This window comes from Mauremys mutica, chromosome 10 (assembly GCF_020497125.1).
Source record: "Mauremys mutica isolate MM-2020 ecotype Southern chromosome 10, ASM2049712v1, whole genome shotgun sequence".
In the NCBI taxonomy this organism is placed as follows: Eukaryota; Metazoa; Chordata; order Testudines; family Geoemydidae; genus Mauremys; species Mauremys mutica.
This window is the reverse complement of record NC_059081.1, coordinates 83,767,948-83,786,761: the sequence shown is the minus strand read 5'-3', so window position 1 is coordinate 83,786,761 and position 18,814 is coordinate 83,767,948. Positions and strand designations below refer to the sequence as shown.

Here is an 18,814-nt window from a genome sequence, read left to right as displayed (position 1 = left end):
TTCTGCCGTAAGCCGCTGTGGTGCCGACGGTTATGGTGCCAGAGCAGCTTCTGGTGGGCAAAAGGCAGAACTGCAGCACTTCTTAGGCAAAATATATTTTAGGCAGGAAAATACAAAGTTCTATGCCCAGTGCTGCAGCATTCGCCCAGGAGTAGAAGCTGATCACAGCACCCTGCCCGCGGAACCAGGTTAGGACAGAGTGGGGAACACAGGCCTGCTGGGGGGGTCACAGACGGGTTCAGAATAGCTAGTGGGAAGGGACAGACTGGGGAATGGGCTCAGGAGCTAGTGGGCTGACAGCGTTGAGCCTGGGGACGGGAGGGAGGGCTTCAGAGACCCATGGGGATGGGGGGTGCAGGGACAGGGGCAGACGTGCCTGACTGAATGGGGGAGGCTTGAGGTCGGGCAGGATCTGCATGGGGGAGGCTTCCCAACTCCCCAACAATCCCACCCCCACCCCTCAAAAAATCCATCACACCCAACACCCTCCAGGTTCACTCCTAGGCTCCTTCCCTCTCCCTGACCCCCCCAAGCCTTTGCACTGCTTCTGACAGGTGCAGGAAATACAGTTCTGTATTGTAATTTACATGAATTACACAAAGTTCTATAAAAGCAGCAGAGTCTTGTGGCACCTTATAGACTAACAGACGTTTTGGAGCATGAGCTTTCGTGGGTGAATACCGACGAAGTGTGTATTCACCCACGAAAGCTCATGCTCCAAAACGTCTGTTAGTCTATAAGGTGCCACAAGACTCTTTGCTGCTTTTACAGATCCAGACTAACACGGCTACCCCTCTGATACAAAGTTCTATAATAATATGCCTAGTAAGGAATTTATTTGTCAAAATAAATAAATAAAATAAATTGACAGAATCTTTTTTTGGGGGGGTCTGTATTGTTACAGACATACTTGCTGACAGATATTTTGAAATAAATTACCAAAATAATTAAAACTGGCATGATTATATTGTGTTATTTTGACAAATAAAATATGCAGAATTTTCAAATATTTTGTGCAGAATTGTTAATATTTTGGCACAGAATTCCCCCAGGAGTAACCACTGCACAAGATAGATGCATGGGGAGCCGAATTAAGGTTTCATGGGTGACTGTAAATCTGGCATTTACTAACTTTTGGGAATTTAACTTTATAACCACGGAACTTGGCTTTTTGTATGTAATCTTAATTATGCAGTCCTAAATAATTCCTCTTCCTCCTTTATGTGTAAACCCTATGTATACTTGTAAATGGTTATCCTCTTCCCATATAGCTGTTAAGCCAGGTTGTACTTAGTTCCTGGAATATTTTCACTTGAGTCAATGTCTTCATCTGCCTCATCACTTTGTAGCTGTTCTCTGAATTCCTTTGTGGAGATCTTTCTGGTATTGACACTCCCACAGCTGTTTGCAGAACATAACAATGTTCTTCTTTTTTTAGGTAGTTGGAGTTGCAGATCCTCGTGCTTTTGCTAGAAATGACCTTCAGAAGATTCACAGCATTGACAAGAAAAATGTATTTAATGGTAATATTTGCCTCGCTGTCTTGTTCTATAGGCCATATTATGAAAGACTAAATTAATGAAATATATTTCTATAAATCCAAACACTAATATTAGTTTATATGCAGTGCCTTTAAGGACACACATCTGGGGATTGTATTTATGGAATATAGTATTATTTATTATTTAAAATAAATAAATAAATGCCCATTCGGGGCTTTGAGCAGTCTTGACATAGTTTAAAAAAACTATAACTTCTCATCTTTAGAAGGATGATGTTCCCTTTGTTAACTGTACATGTTAGTGTACTTATACCGGATCATAGAAACAACCACCGTTGCCATATTTAGGTAATCTGCTCATGTCTTCCTTTTATGACATTTTATTCTACAGTAATAGCTAAATGTTTTTGCTGTGAGAACAATAAGACCTATAATGTGATATCTACCACTGAAATCTAAACACTTTTAAATACAGTAGAACCCTGCTTCACAGAGTCTCCATTTACTCCTTGGAGAATTCTGCACCAAAAAATTAAAAATTCTGCACACATTTTAAAATTCTGCATATTTTATTTGTCAAAGTAACGCAATATAATCATGCCAGTTTCAGTTATTTAGGTAATTTATTTAAACGACTATACGATGGATGGAGAATAGGAGTGGGGAGCACTGGAGGAAATCTCCAAATGGCCTTTGTCTAATAGTAATGTAGCTAGTTTTGACCCTTTATTTCTAGTTATCAGTCAATAAATATATGCAGCCGTATGCTCAGAATTACATCATAGGCAACTGAAGCGCCAGTGAGGGCTGGAGAATCAAAATTTATATTGGCTACTCACCATTGCCAAAAAGGTCAGTAGTAAACAGTTCATGGAGCACATTTTGATAAGAACGTTTTTCAGTCCAAAAATTTAGACCAGTTATATTGACTAAAGCACCATTAGCATTTATAAGGCTATACTGTCATTTACAATACTGCTCCTTTACACCACTCTGGCAATGTAAAGGGCCTCTAAATCTTTTACATGTGTTTTATACTCCTGGGGGAATTCACTAAGAACAATGGGAACAATTCACAAAGCAGGCAGGCTGCTATATTCTGCTCTGCCTGACAGTGCCTGCCTCATGCCTACCTCCTCAGAAACACGCCAAAGCCCTGCCTCCCACGCCAGGTGTGCCACAATAGCGAGCAAGAGGGACAGAGTCTCATTCATTGACAGTCCAAGCTCCTCTCTCTTCCCCCGGCATTGATTGATGTCTCCTCCTGGATGCATGCCTGCCAAGCCCAGCACACACACACACACACACAGTGGTGATTTCCGTCTCCGCAAGCTGCTCCAGGTGCGTGAACAATGTGCCTATGCTGCCAAGGAGGGGCGCATGACCACTCTTTTGGCTTCCCTTTACTTCCATGTCAGAAGTAATTTTTCTTTGGGGAAGCAAAGAAATCTGTGGGGGACATCAATTCTGCGTGTATGCAGTGGCACAGAATTCCCGCAGGAGTACTCCATTTTCTGGCTCTCCTTATTAACTGAACCACCGTACGCCCCTGGGTGGCTGGGGCTTGGGCTGTCAGCCCCTGGTGGCCATTATATGGTTTACCTGGATTTTTGGTTATCTGATCTGGATAAGATTGGATAATTAGAGTTCCACTGTACTGAATAAAAATAGTGAACTATTGTTTTGAAGGAAAGTGTGTGAGTTTAGGATGGGAACTGCTTAGTGAGGGAATCATTAGATCTTGATAAAGTGATGGGTTTTGGTTTAAGCAAACCTGCAGTGGTGGGAACTTCGTAGTAATGATTATTGTGGCTTTCTGCATTTCAGTATGTCTGACAGAAGTTAGGAATATAAGGGGGAAAAACTTATTTGATGGTCTGATCTCTGAAATAACACAACTGTGCCTATTTCAGTGTGCATCTGGAGGAGTGCACGCAGTCTGTGTCTCTATTGATAAAGTGATTGTGAATCCACATTATGTGACGTTCACTGCATCTAATTCTATTTAGCAATGTCTTCAAATATAGCAAATTACATATATGGTATTTACACATATAGTATTTCTCAGTAAGACCTGCATACAAGCCAAATTTTAAGTTCTAAAGTGGAGTTGTTTTAAGTTGAGTAGAAAAGAAGCATCTGAACACTTGTTAAAAATCCATTTTATTTAAGTACAGGCTTACAGTGAATACTTTGAATTGTTTATCAAAAGGACACTATTTTTGGTGGTGCCCAGTGGGTCAATATATACAAAAATATAAAGATTTTAAAGCTACAGTTGGCAAAAATAAGGGAGAAACGGGCTAATATGCATATTTTATTTTCTGCATACCTGTTAAGAGTTGCCATCTATGAATTTAGATGGCATAGGCATTATTTTTTGAACTTCCTGTGATAATCTAATAACAGGAATACTGTTGGACAGATTTCATTCTGAGGCAAGTACTCCTTGCAGTTGATATATGTAGTAGTTTGTGCAAAAGATGAAGAGAGTCACTTTAGACCATCACAACCCTCTAAAACAAATAGTGAAGTGAGGTGGATTTGTGTTACAAAAATACCGGAAATGGAGTATCTGCCTCCAAAAGCATGTTTTCACTGCCTACAGTTACTAATTCTATCACTGGCTTTTCAGTCTGATACACTTGCTTTCAAGAGCAAGTTCAGAAATGATACTGTGCAATTAAATAAGCCATGCATGCATGTAGAGGCTTTGTGTATATTTAAATATATTAATATTTGTTTTGATTGAGAAAATAATTGTTTTACCACATTAATATAATTATTCTTTATTTTGGGACTTTTAGAAAGTAACAATGAAACATTTTAGAAATGTGGTGAAACATTTTAAAAAAGAGCCCAGTAGGATTTGTTCAGACCGTCTACAATTTCCTTTGGGCTGTAACCTTTTGTCTCTTAATGTGTCATGTTAATTGTTTCAGAAAATTAAGTATCTGAAATAGGATCTTAGGCTCAGTCTATTTTAATTGACTTCGGTGAATGCAGAGAGGGGGCACAAAAATACTATCTCAGCCTTAATTATAGAATCAGTTTTAGTATAACAGATTACTTGGAATTTAGCCTAGAATTAATTCAGGAGGTGGTGATAAAACTTGCACTGTGGTAACAAATACCGGTAGTTGGTTCTATTCTTTTTAATGTGAAATAATATTTTTCCTTTTTTTATACGTGCTCACTTTTTGTAACATAAAGGCCGTCTCAACCACTGACATTAGTTGACTCACTATTTTAAATCTCTTTTCCTTCAGACTGGAAAGTAGCCGCAGAGAGAGAGAGGTTTGCGGATGCTGTTATAATAGCAACACCAGATAGACTGCATAAGGTACTATGGATTTCTTGAGCATTACACAAAAATCATAACTGGAATAAAAAAGGGAAGCCCCGGATTATAAGGTGTACATCATTCACCTAGCTCTGGCTTTCCAGTCTTAGTTTGTTCACTATTTTGATCCATTCTTTCTCACTACAGGTTTGATATGCACTTGGAAAACATGAACATGCACGAATATTCAATGCCAGGACTTAAGTCATTCTCTACCAATTGTGTCTTAGCTAGAAAAATTAGAATTTAACACCTAACCCTTTAAATGATTACAACCTTGTCCAACGTCCAGTTGAGCCCCCCCACTCACCAGCTTGAGGGGATCCAGCTGCTGAATCCGTAGGTGTTTTAAACACCCAGAGTCTTAACAGAGTTCTGCCAGTGCCGCTGTCTTAGGCTCTCTGGTCTCGTTCTCAAGCTGCCAATCTTCTATCTGCCATTCGCAGCCAAGAGCCGAGGCCACTCATTCCCTGGCCCAGCCCCCAGAACCAGTGCTGACGGAGCCCTCAGACTCCTTCTCCCATAGCTTGAACACACAACACACCATCTCTCAGATCTCTACCCGAAGGGGACCAGCTGGTGGGTGTCATTTATAAACTCATAGACACTTTGCACAGGGTTCTCCAATGCTTTTGCTCTTTCCTCGTGTATTTTTCATGCTACTCATCTATATTAAAATAATAAACCGTACCTTCATTTCCCTTTTCAGTTTCCTCCCCACACTGGAATGTTCTCTGGGCTGGGTCATGGAGTCTGGGGCAGTTGCATGGCTTGGGTTCTGAAAACTGGAGTGTCTCTCCCACTTTACCTCCTCCCCTTGACTGGTTTGTCTCCGTCCCCTTCCTTGCCCAACATTTCCTGTGCGTTTCCTGGAGCCTTCCTCCAGTTAATGTCTTTGCGACCTCTTGCTTGGTCACTTCTCTCTCTTCTATCATTTCCACTCCCTCCATCACTTCAGAGAAGAGCAGCTTGAGCAAGCACATTGTCCCGAGGCGCTTCATCCCGAATAGATGGTCACTGAGTTCTGTCATTGTACCTCACAGATGAGGAACATAATTGTTGGCTATGGTGGATACACAGATTTTGTTCTCACTTACAAGTTATGTTGGCATATCTGTGTTAGGGGGTGTGAAAAAAATACACCCCTCACCAACATAGCTATGCTGACAATATAGATGCAGCTATGTCAACAGAAGAGTGCTTCTGTTGATGTAGTGAATGTCGTTCAGGGACGTGGTGATCATATGCTAACAGAAAAATATGTCATTGTAGAGTGTGTCTATAGTAGGAGGCTGTGCTGGCATTCCTATGCTGCTATAGGCTCTGTAGTGTAGACATGGCCAGAGACATAGAGGCCTTACATGATACAGCAGTTTCATAATATTAACCAGAACATATAAGTTGTACAGATTCCCCAAAGTCATCACATTGAGGAGAAGCTATCACTGGCACAATCTGGTTTTCATGTTGGTAAGTGTAGAAACAAAGCAGAATCAAAAGGACAGGAATTAAAATGAGGGTTTTTAAATTTTAAATATAGAATTGTAGAAGTGTAGAGTTGCAAGGGTCCTTGAGAAGTAATCAAAGCCAGCCCATGGCGGTGCATCAGGATCAAGTAAACATGTCGTTCAGGGAGATGGTGATCATATGCCACCTGTCCCTCACAGCTCTTTGTTCAGCCTTTTCTTAAAATATCTCCAATGACAGGGATTCTACAAAAGGGGTGGGCAAACTATGGCCTGCAGGCCACATCTGGCCTGTCAGCCATTTTAATCCAGCCCTCGAGCTCCTGCTGGGGAGCGAAGTCTGGGGCTTGCCCCTTTCGGCTCTCCAGCCAGGGAGCAGGGTCGGGGGCCACTCCGTGTGGCTCCCAGAAGCAGCGGTATGTCCTCCCTCTGGCTCCTATGCGTAGGGGCAGCCAGGGGGCTCCACTTTGCATACTACCCCCATTTTTCTTTCCCATGTGTAGTACTTTGCAATTGTCTCTATTGAATTTCATCTTGTTGATTTCAGACCAATTCTCCAGTTTGTCAGGGTTGTTATGAATCCTGTCCTTCACAAATTTTATAAGTATCCTCGCAACCTGTGTTCCCTCTAAGCTGCATGGTTGGGCAGCTGACCAGGAGTGATTCAAGTGCTGCGCACTTGATTAGCACATCTGGCAGCTTGTGTTAAGGTGCCCCTGCCCCCACTGCTTTGCAGCCACATTGCTCCTGCCCTCTGCCTTGGAGCCCCTTGCCAGCTGCTCCCGGGACCATCTCCGCAGAACAGGGGCGGGGGACAGGGCTCAGGACTCCGAGCAGGAGAGCTTCTGAGGTCTGAACGAACCTTCCGGGCAGTAAGTGCCTTAAAGAGACAGCGCATGGTCTCTCAGAGACTTCCCCAGCAGCCAGCACACACAATCTCTCTCTGTCACACACACACACACTCTGTCCCCCTCCCTCCTGCCTATGTACCCCGTCTGCACAGAGCAGGGACAGGGCTCAGGAGCAGGAGAGCTTTCAGTGAGAATGCCTTAAAGAGACAGTGCACAGTGTCTCTCAGAAACACACACTCTCTCTCTCTCTTTCACACTCACCTCCCAACACAAACTTGTATTATTGTTGTTGTTACTTCTTGGTACTTCATGCAATGCACATATATTCTCTGTAATTGTATTCTTTCAGAGTGTGTTGTTTTAGTTTTTTGACTGGTCTGTGCATTTCATAATTTTTATTTCTCTTTTACACTTTAATTTAATTCTTTGAGTAGTGAGTTCTAAGATACCTAACCTGTCCTGGCTGGAGTAATTATCCCTATGGTTACTTTTTAAAAAAAATATATTATATCTAGGTTTTTTGTTTCTAGTAGTGGCACACTTCACCTTGGTGCACACAACAAAATTTATTCCACGCATGAATGGAAAAAAATTGAGGGAACATTGCTCGCAACTCCATTATCCAAATCATTAATGAAAATTATTGAATAGCGCTGGATCCAGGACTGACCCTGTGGGATCCCAGTAGACATGCCATCCCAATTCGACAGCAAACCATTGATAATTACTCTTTAAGTATGGTCTCTCAACCAGTTGTGCAACCACCTTATAGTAATTCCATGTAGGCTGCATTTCCCTAGTTTTCTTATGAGAATGTCATGTGAGACTATGACCAAAGCCTTACTAAAATCAATATATATCACATCTACTGCTTCTCATCCCTGTCCCCACTAACTTGCTCAAAGAAGGAATACCTCCTCCCCTAAAAAATCAATCTGTAAATTGCCCTTAGAAAATCAACTCTAGTATTATTCAAGTTATAACATCATAAGAACTTTGGCAATATTGTCAGTGAACTAAAACATGGAATATTCTATTAGTAATAAGAATCATACTTAGCATTTATAACCCCTTAGAGAAGATATGAATATCACTTTTTAACATAAAAAATCTAGAAAATCACTTTTTGAGATAATGTATTTACAGAACGGGATATATAGAGAGTGACTGTGCCAAAGAGCTTACAGCTGAAGGACCTCATCTAAAGCCCACTGATACCAAGCTGAAAAGGCAATAAAACAGTACAATACACCGCAGTATCCAATTAAACAAACAAAGGGAAGACTGCTTGATAGTCCGAATGTTCTACAGACCCAGGAGGTCTTCAGGAAGTTGTTATATGAAACAGGAAGAGGAAGGCAAATGAAGAATGTAAATCAGAAGACAAACCTTAAGTGGCTGCATGCAAAAGGCATGACATTAATTCAGTCACTACTGAAAAATAAAAATTGTTTTGGATCAACCCCAAATGATTTTTTTTCACTTTTCTTAGAGAAACAAATATCTGAAGGAAAAATATTTTGGTTGAATTCAACACTTTGTTTTGATTTTATCCAGCTTTTTATGAAGAGCAAAGGAAATACAAAAACACCATTCAGACAACCAAGCCTCCCCGGTATATCCTGCAGCCTTTTGGTTAGAGCACTTCCCTGGGGTGGGGGACACCTGGGCTTATGTCTCCACTCTGCCTGGTTTATAGCAGGGATTTGAACTTTAGTCTCTCACCGCTTAATAATTTATTGGAGGAGGGAGTGGGATGCAGGTGTCTCCCTCTGGGGAGTCTCCTAACCAGCAGGCTGTAGTGTCATTCTCTGTCTCTACCCCAGTGACTAGTTAAGGATTTTATACCAAGTGTAACAGCTTCCGTAGGAGTGACTGAGTTGATGCTATCCCAGAATACTCAGTGCCATAACACTGGACTATTCCGTTGGAAGTGGGAGTCCCTAGTTCAAATCCCTCCTCTGAGTGGGGACTTGAACCTGGGCCTCAGACATCCTAGGTAAGTGCTGTCACCAGGGGTCTGTGGCGTGGGGGAGGCATTTCCACTTCCTTTGGTTTTGTGAATGGCAGCTAACGCCCCTTGCAAATCTAGCTCCAAAAATGTTGTGGGCCAAAACTATTCGGCAAAGTTGTGTGAATTCGCAAGTAGTTTTGGTGGCCCCGAAACGGCATATTTTGGTGAATAAACCGTTTGTCTGAAAAATGTTGCTTATTTCTAATTGTGAGTAAACAACCATAAGGAGAAACGTTTAGTTTCTTGTAACTTGTCTCTTTGGTTTCTCTCTTTTCCTAGGCTCCAGCGATAGCTTTTGCTAACAAAGGCTACCACATTCTGTTGGAAAAGCCCATGGCAGTAAGTTAAGAAAGGTCGTAATGCTAAAGTTTAAACAGTGGGGGTAATTTTCAAATATCAGGGTCAAATCTTCAATCAATTTGCCTTAGTATCTTTTCTGCTACATTTGCTAATTATCAAAGCCCTGATCTATATTCTTTTATATTTAATAAACAAAAAATGGAAGAAAAATTGTACATAGTCTTCCTTTCCCTGATCCTTCCTATTTTCATTTCACTTAGAATATAAACTCCTCAGGGTAGAAACTCCCTTAAAGCGTGTGTGTGTTTGTACAGCCCTAGCACATGTAGCTGTTAATGTAATAAATAATCTGCCTGTCTGTAAATATAGCGTGGGGTTTGCTTCCTTACAGCACATCTCTGGCTTTGGAATCTTGCAGTAAGGTGGTCATGTTGAATTTATGTAATTTCTCTGGCAATAGAACATAATGTTAGGCACAGGATTTTGACTTCATTGCAGAATCCAGAAGAACAAGAAATGAAATTTTTGGTTTAATACTGTCCTGCTATCTGCAATAAGGTGCCCTGAACCTGCACCTCTGATGTCAGTGGGAGCCTTCCCATTGACCTCAGTGGTCACAGGAGCTAATTCTGAAAGTCGGAGGAACACCAGTTCCTGCAATCTACCTGTCTTTCTACATAAATATTTTTGCACTTCCAAATTTGTACTATGTGAAAGTTGCTTTACAGACCAGACAGATTAAATCTTTGGGGTGCTGTATAAGTAACATCTTTTATTATTGTTTATATTTGTATTAGTGTGCTCTCAGTGCTGTACATAAATGTAGTAAGAGACAATCTTTTCCCCCAGAGAGTATAGACAAGATGGACACAGTGTAGGAGAAAGAAGGAGTATTATCTTCATTTTATAGATGGAAACTGAGGCACAGAGAAGCAACATCCCAATACAGGCAGTCCTTGGACTTATGGCACAATTGGTTTCTGAAAAATTGCGTCGTAAGTCGAAACGTTGTAACTTGGAACTCAGTACACTCCATTGTGGTACCAAGCATTGTAAAGTCAAAACCAAGTGTCATAAGTCGAGTCAGGGGGTCAATTCAGAAATGTCTTAAGTGCCGTTCGTCATAAGTCGAACGTCATAAAGTCGAGGACTGCCTGTATCCTGGACCCAAGGCTAGTGCCTTAACCATAAAACCACCTTCCTCTAATGTCAGATACTTTGATATCCAGTATGGTAGGCCCTTCCAAACATCAAAATATGGGCTTAAATCTTTATTTAAAAAAGTAACGACACACATTTTACATCAATAAAAATGATTTGCTGCTGTGCTGAACTCTTGGAAAAGTTTCACCCTGCAGGAGTGTGCTTTGGTCTAGTTAAATGTAGTTTCTAATAATAACGCAAACATATACATAACTAGAGTATTATTGGTGAGTGCTATTTTCCTACAATTGAAGATGAAATTTCAATTTAGCACATAAGTGCCTACAAAGATATTTAATAAAACGTATTTTTCAAATCGCTAGTGTTGTGTCAGTTAGCAGATTCATGCAGTAACTGTGGTACATAATGCAGTCAGAATAGAAATAACCGAGTGGATTATTTTCTCTGGTTTATAAGGTAACACCTGAGGACTGCAAAGAAATTGTGTCTGTGTGTAAAGCTAACAATGTCATGCTTGCAGTGTGCCATGTCCTGCGGTACTATCCAGCCGCACTGAAGATAAAGGTATACTTATTGCTTTCACAGTAACCAGTGGAGTCAGTAAATCGTCATTCCTGCTATGTGATATGGGCATTAACTTTTGTGACCTTGACATTAGTCATGGGAGTAGGGTCAATACATTCCTGTACTATGTGTCACACTCCTAGTACTACTGTGATTGGTTGTCAGAGCATAAAAAAATCATTTAGAATTGCAAGAAGCAGCTGTGAAAGTTTAGGCCAAGACTTTAGGTCTTCAGTTACTGAGAAAATAAGGTTGTAAATGAAATTCCATTAAGAGATTGCCCAAATGGATTAGGCTATAAATTAGCTGGCATTCCAGGACCAGCAAGTGTTAAACATGTTTTAGAACTCTTTCTACAAGGCTACTATGGAGCTGTTAGAGTGTGCTGTATCAGTGAGAAATGCAATACTGCTACCGGGAGGGAATTGAGACTCCTCTATGTAACTCCTTTGGTTCTGGGGACTGTTTGTTAGTCACTAAGACTTGAGTGCATGAAGAGTGGTTACTTTGAGATGACTACCTGGGTGGCTCGAGACTCCCTGCTATTTCATAGTCTTGTGAATGTTTGATTTTGTACTGAATTGAGTATGTGGGGGCTTTGTCAGTGGTTGTAATTAGATAAAAATGTATTTGTAAAGTTTTAGAGCTAAAATTTTAATTGATAATTAGATTTAATGACAGATTTGAGCTGTGGAAATGTGTATTATGGAAGATGATCCAATAGGCACACATTGTCTAGAAATGCACGGCAGTTGAAATTTAGGATTCTCCTTCGCGGAGTGTCCCTGTCGGTGCTCCTCTTCAGGTGAATGAGCGGCCCTGCACCTTTCATTGGAGAATGTCAGCAGCATTGCCCGTCTGGGTCACACATGAGCTCTCCCCATCTTGCCCCCTTGTCAATGCCTATTTAGTGCTGTGCGACCAGACCCCGCCCCCCACTTCCTTCTCATTTGCCCTCGGCCTGACAGAGCTCTCGGCGGTGTTACGCTTGATACTTAGCTTTAGCATCAGAACGGTCTGTTTAGTACTCTAGTTAGATTTCGCTAACCCCCTTATCCCCATTTCTTCTTTTTTTCTCTCTCAATTTTTTTCTTCTTTATTTAAGTTTGATTACCCCTTAGAGTAGTGCATTTTCACCCGTAAGGCAGACTTGCTACAGCCGGAGCCATGCCTGGTTCTCCAGGCTTCAAGTGGTGCCTTTCCTGCCAGGAGGCGATCCCAATCTCCGATGGACACTCTCAGTGCATCTGGTGCCTTGTTGAGACACACATCCCACATTTGTTGCATCTGACGAAGTGTATATTCACCCACGAAAGCTTATGCTCCAATACGTCTGTTAGTCTGTAAGGTGCCACAGGACTCTTGGTCGCTTTTTACAGATCCAGACTAACACGGCTACCCCTCTGATATTTGACATCCCACAAGAATGCTCCCACTGCCACAACTTAAAAGCTCGCCCCAGGAAAACAATAGATTTAAAACTTAAACTTATTCTAGTGGAGAAGTCACTGCGCCTGGCATCTGACCCCAGTCAGCAGATTCCCTCTGGACACCGGTCTCCAACAATCACTTCTGACAAACAGACTTCACCCGTGTCACAGAGGAAAGCTCACTCCTCTAAAAATATGGCAAGAAAATGGGCACCAACTTTTCCTCTTAAAGATCCACTGAAAAAGAAACGGTCTCCAGCTTGTTCTAGGTCCTCGGTACGAACCACACCATGGCTGAGTACACACAAAGCACCAGGGTCCTCGGGTACCGCACATACCAAGAAAGTCAGTGACCACAAGCAGGCAGGCTCAGAGTCCAGAGGCAAAGAGAAGCCTGCCTCCTCCACCACAGTACCAACGAGGCTGCCTAAACATGTGGCATCAATATGCTCTTCATAGGCTTTGGTGCCTCCTTCAGCTCCCATAGCGCAGGGTGTGCCGACGTTGGCACAGATGTGTACAACTACAACAGCACAGTGATTATTGACCACCTCGGTACCGAAACCATCGGTACCACACTAATTTCTTCACCACAAGGACTTACTAATCTTGTTAACGCCGGACTCACCACACCTCGGCACAGATGTTACTCCGGTGCACATGGTACCCACGCCAACCCATCTCACCTCTGGCCGCTCAATTTTCCAGTGAGGATGAAGATGATGAGGAAGAGGGCTCTAACACATCACACCATTCCTCTCCCATTCAAACTAGTATGGTATTAAGTCCACCTATACAGCCCAAATATCACCACTGGGCTGACACCTAGATATGGTATGGGCACCCATGGATGCCACCACCTAAGCCATTCCCTATCATAGAATATCAGGGTTGGAAGGGACCTCAGGAGGTCATCTAGTCCAACCCCCTGCTCAAAGCAGGACCAACACCAAAATCATCCCAGCCAGGGCTTTATCAAGCCAGGACTTAAAAACCTCTAAGGAAGGAGATTCCACCACCTCCCTAGGTAACCCATTCCAGTGCTTCACCACCCTCCTAGTGAAATAGTGTTTCCTAATATCCAACCTAGACGTCCCCCACTGCAACTTAAGACCATTGCTCCTTGTTCTGTCATCTGCCACCACTGAGAACAGCCGAGCTCCATCCTCTTTGGAACCTCCCTTCAGGTAGCTGAAGGCTGGTATCAAATCCCTCCTCACTCTTCCCTTCTGCAGACTAAACAAGCCCAGTTCCCTCAGCCTCTCCTCATAAGTCATGTGCCCCAGCCCTCCTCTGGACTCTCTCCAATTTGTCCACATCCTTCTTGTAGTGTGGGGCCCAAAACTGGACACAGTACTCCAGATGAGGCCTCACCAGTGCCGAATAGAGGGGAATAATCACTTCCCTTGATCTGCTGGCAGTGCTCCTACTAATGCAGCCCAAACTGCCATTATCAGTTCTCCCAGTCATTGCAAACCCAGCCATTACAAACCCATCTATCGATGTTTCTAATGATCGTATTCCCTATTACCTGTCTCTTACTAATAACTGGGGTTTTCTCCCCCAGAGAGGTATTCTCCGTGTAAGAGGATACCATGACATCATCTGGAAGGAGGGTCCCAACTATGGGATCTTTCCTCTCTGCTCCAGTTTGATATTCTCCTTCCCTGAGACTTTCATCCTCCTCAACAGCACAGAGGCTGTCAGACCAGGGGTGGGACCATTCTACTGTGTCCCGGCAAGTCTCATCTATGTACCTCTCTGTCTCCCGTAGCTCCTCCAGTTCAGCCACCCTGGTCTCCAAACCTGTACACGGTCTCTGAGGGCCAGGAGCTCCTTGCACCGAATGTACACATACCGTAGGGCAGGTAATCATACATGCTGCATTGAGTGCAATAAACTGGGTAGCCCCCGCGCTGTTGTTGGTCTTCTGCCTGCATTGTCTTCTTACTCCTGCAGCTCTTTCCTCTGTTGTTTTGTTTTTATCAGGGTTTTTTTATTGCCTTAAAGAATGTTAAGTGTATCTAGCCTCCGCCACACACTCCCCCTCTAAACTCCCTCACAAATCTTCCCTGGTGGCTGCTTGTGTTCGCTAGCTTCCCTGGTCACTTAGGAACGGGTTTTTTAAACCCCTGGTCTCCCTGAGTAGACCTGCCCCCTGGTTCAGGGTTGATGGGTGCATCCGTCCACACCTTCGCAGAACATTATGCAAGCACCAGGGACAATGCCTCTGATGCCATCTTTGGCTCCACTGTACTTTCATCTGTGACTAACCTAACTCCAAAGTCTCAGCCCTCCAAGGGGGGTACTGCTCGGGAATCACCTATGGTGGAACACCCATAGGGACACTACTCGAAGAAGAAGTTACCTTGTGCAGTAACAATGGTTCTTCGAGATGTGTGTCTCTGTGGGTGCTCCATTACCCACCTCCTCTCCTCTGCTTCGGAGTTTTTGCTATGACTCTGCGGGCCCAACAGGCTCTGCTACCACAGGTCTCCAATCAGCAGCGCAGGGGGGCGCACGTACTCCTACAGTGGAACACCCGCAGGGACACACATCTTGAAAAACCATCGTTACTGCACAAGGTGAGTAAATTCTTTTTTTCCCAGTTGATTCAATTGCTTATTTGAGGTTTGGCTCTCCCCCTTCTTTATACCTCAGATGAAGTTTCTCTTCCCTGCTGGGGAGTAGCCACGCTGTCTCTCCCCCACTCCTCCCATTAGCTTGATAGCTTTGTTTCTCTGATATGTAAATGACTTCTCATTGTCTTTCAAAGTACTTTGGAAGTTACTGTCTAGTGGAGAAATCACACTCCTCTGTTTGTGGGGGGTAACTTCTGTTTGACCAGAAACCCATTTTAAGAATGTGGTGTGGCTGAAAAAAAATCCTGACATTTGAGAGTTCTATCGCTAGATCATGAGTGAGACTTAATTTTACTCTGAAATCGCGACTCACATGATAAATTCACAAGAGTTGCCATATCTGTTTGTGGTATCAGCAAGAGGCTTTGTGTGCCTGAGTAGGCAGAGCAAACTGAGTTATGTTTCCTCACTGTCTGTTTATATAGGAGCTACTAGATGCTGGAGCAATTGGAGACATCTGCCACATACAGCATCTGGAGCCCGTAAGTGTGTGTGTCATGGTATTGTCCGAGCTTAGTTATACATATTAATCAGTGCCTTAGTAGTAAGTAATACTTAGCATATATGCTCTTCAGCATCTTCTCAAGTGTGCTAGAAGCAACTAATTAAGTGTTGAATACTATTCTTCCTTTCCCTTCTTTGTTACAAAATTGAATTAGTTAAATAGGATTAGGAGACAACAGACTTTTTTATTTTACTGTTTTTTAAGTCTTGTGTATTTTTTATATTCTTTATTAATCATCTATTGTGAACATAAAACAACTAGAACTATTCCTTTTTAAATGCTTTAGAAAACAAATTGCTTAATCCTCTTGTTGCCAAAACTCGGGGGTAAATTATTGGAGAACTGCTGACTTCACATCTGTGACCGTGTAATGAGAAGCACCCTAAACAAATGTTTTGTTTTGAACTTTCTGCTGACTGTGATCCATTTTTAGAAGTAGAAGCAGCAAAGAATCCTGTGGCACCTTATAGACTAACAGACGTTTTGCAGCATGAGCTTTAGAAGTGTACACTGTATGGGCGAGGCAGAATCTCGCCTATTTTGTCCCATCTTGTTTGGCAAATTTGATTGTCTCCCCCTCCCCCCCACTACCCCCGTATGAATCTAGCTCCTTCTCATGTATCTCCTTGTTTGTACACTAACAGCATCTATTGGAGCAGCAGGAATGGGCAATACCTGGAAATAGTTTCTGGTAACTTCTGATCAGAGCGATGAGAAGGTGCCGAGAGCATTGTTTTGTGTGGGCCTTACCAACGTGTTCTTTTAATTTTGCAGCAAAATGTTGGATTTTTATTTCTAACGTTGAAATCAGTTAGAAGAAATTTACTGTCAGATCATCACTGTTTAAAGTTAGTGAAAACTTAAAAATTCAAGTATTGAAATTAAATGTTATTTAAATGTCAGTAATGTTTTTTGCCCTAGCATTTCAGTTCTGGTTTAATATGTAAGAAACTAATGTGGCTTACAAATTCCAAGCAGACAAACATTGTCTTTGTTCACTATTCCTTTTTAGGAGAAATACTTCAGTTTCCAAGAACAGTGAATAAAGGACACTATATACTTTTCACACTTTACCTCGAGCAAAATTCAAGTCACATAAATTGTGTCCCCAGTTTAAGGCATTTTTAATAAACTGGCAGGAATCAGGTGTTTAGAAAAGCAGAATTTTTTACGTTAATAACACTCAGGAAATTAGCCTCCCTTTTTTTAGTGAAAAGGATTTTAGATATTCAACAAAAGTAAGAAACACTTGTAGGGCATAGGGCGAGGTAAGCATGCACTGCTGCTTCTCTTACTGTACCTATACCTTCTTCTTCGAGTGATTGCTCCTATGCATTCCAGTTAGGGTGTGCGCGCCGTGCGTGCACGGCTCTCCGGAACATTTTTACCCTAGCAACTCCGGCGGGCCGGCTGGGCGCCCCCTGGAGTGGCGCCGGATATATACCCCAGCCGGCCCGTCCGCTCCTCAGTTCCTTCTTACCGCCCGTGACGGCCAGTTGGAACAGTGGAGTGTTCTCTCACCTCCACAGCCCTAGCGTTTCTCCATCTCTTCAGTGTATATAGTTGGTTAACTTAGTTTAGTTGTTAGATTAGTTGAATAAGTTTAGTAGTTATAGTATAGTAAGGGAATTAGAGGGGTTAGCCCCTCTTCTTCCACAACCGGTGCGGGCTCATGCCCAAGGCACCGGGGTTTAAGCCCTGTGCGGCTTGCCAGCGGCACATGCCCATCGGCGACCCGCACGACTCCTGCCTGCGCTGCCTCGGGGAATCTCACAGGACAGATAAGTGCCCGATTTGCACGGCGTTTAAGCCACGCACCAGAAAGGAGCGAGACTCTCGCCTTAAACAGCTCCTTACGGAGTCGGCACTTCAGCCTCCCGCTTCGTCCCCGGTGCCGCCGAAACCGTCCTCGGCGCGCAGCGCACCAGCGGCACCGAGCCGTCCCGGTACCGACGCAGCTAAAGAGTCGCAGACGGCACCGAAGTCCCGGCACCGTTCCCTCTCCCCACAGAGGAAGCGGAAGACGGCGCACGCGGCTCCTAAGCCTCCAACTTCGGGACAGCTTACCCAGCCATCACCGGCACCTCCGGCACCGGCTGTGGTAGTGCACAAGCCGTGCATGGTTCCGTTGACTCCGGCACCTCAAGAGCCGTCGAGTCTGGTACCTCCCTGCTCCCTGGTGCCGACCGCGGTCGAGCTGCATCTCCCGTCTACGCCTGAGACGTTCGCGACGGCGAGAGAGCTTATTGAGCTCGCAGAGGCACCGAGCCTCCGGCCCCCGGCACCGCCGGTGCGGGCTGTTCAGTCGGTGGGCAAGCCGGCAATGATGCGGCCCCCGACCCCCGACAGACAGGATGGATGGCGCTCCAAGCCTCGGACCCGGTCCCGATCCAGGCAACGGTCGCCGTCTCGTCGATCCCGATCCTGGCACTGATCTCCGTCTCGGTACCGCTCCCCGTCCCGGCACCGGTCGCAGTCCCGGTACCACTCAGTGTCACGGTACCGGTCGCACTCCCGGCGACGCTCACAGTCCCGGACCGACGGTACCGTCGGAGGTCCAGCTCCCGGTACCAATCTCGACATCGCGACTCCCGAAGCCGCTCTCGTCACCGACGATCGAGGTCACACTCAGGCTCCCGGTACCGAAATGGTCGACGGTCCAGATCTCCATCCTCGGCACCGTCCGGGGACAAGTTGCCTCCTTCCACGGCGCACTCCATCAGCGCCTCTGCCCCCCCATGGCCTTCGCGTCAGCCATCCGTCGCCTCCCAGGCGGGCAGCGGGACAGATCTCCGGGCTGCCACCCAGAGCCAGGACCTTGGACCTCAGCAGTGGGGTTTTTGGGTCCCCTGGGCCTACCATGAGCCCCAAAGGCTCCCCTTTCCCCAGCGCCCAGCGGGTGCTGAACGCAGGGTGCCAGAGGCCACGGTGAGCAGGCCTCCCTCAACACCACCGGGGGAGACCCTGTCGCCGTCAGGTCCCGCATTGCATCCGGGGCACGATTCAGCTTTCCAAGCCCCGGAGCAGCCACTGG

At 44.3% G+C, this 18,814-nt stretch overlaps 1 protein-coding gene across 2 annotated transcripts in view; it reads left to right on the top strand.

Annotated features, from left to right (window-relative positions):
* LOC123378591 (uncharacterized oxidoreductase YjhC-like) overlaps positions 1–18,814 on the top strand; it is a 68,453-nt gene that overhangs the window by 17,125 nt on the left and 32,514 nt on the right. For both annotated transcript variants that reach the window (XM_045032609.1, XM_045032608.1), the window contains exons 3-7: positions 1,439–1,523; positions 4,771–4,844; positions 9,455–9,514; positions 11,096–11,203; positions 15,701–15,757. In XM_045032609.1, coding sequence (XP_044888544.1) covers positions 1,439–1,523; positions 4,771–4,844; positions 9,455–9,514; positions 11,096–11,203; positions 15,701–15,757 — 384 coding nt within the window. The remainder of the gene's footprint in view (positions 1–1,438; positions 1,524–4,770; positions 4,845–9,454; positions 9,515–11,095; positions 11,204–15,700; positions 15,758–18,814) is intronic.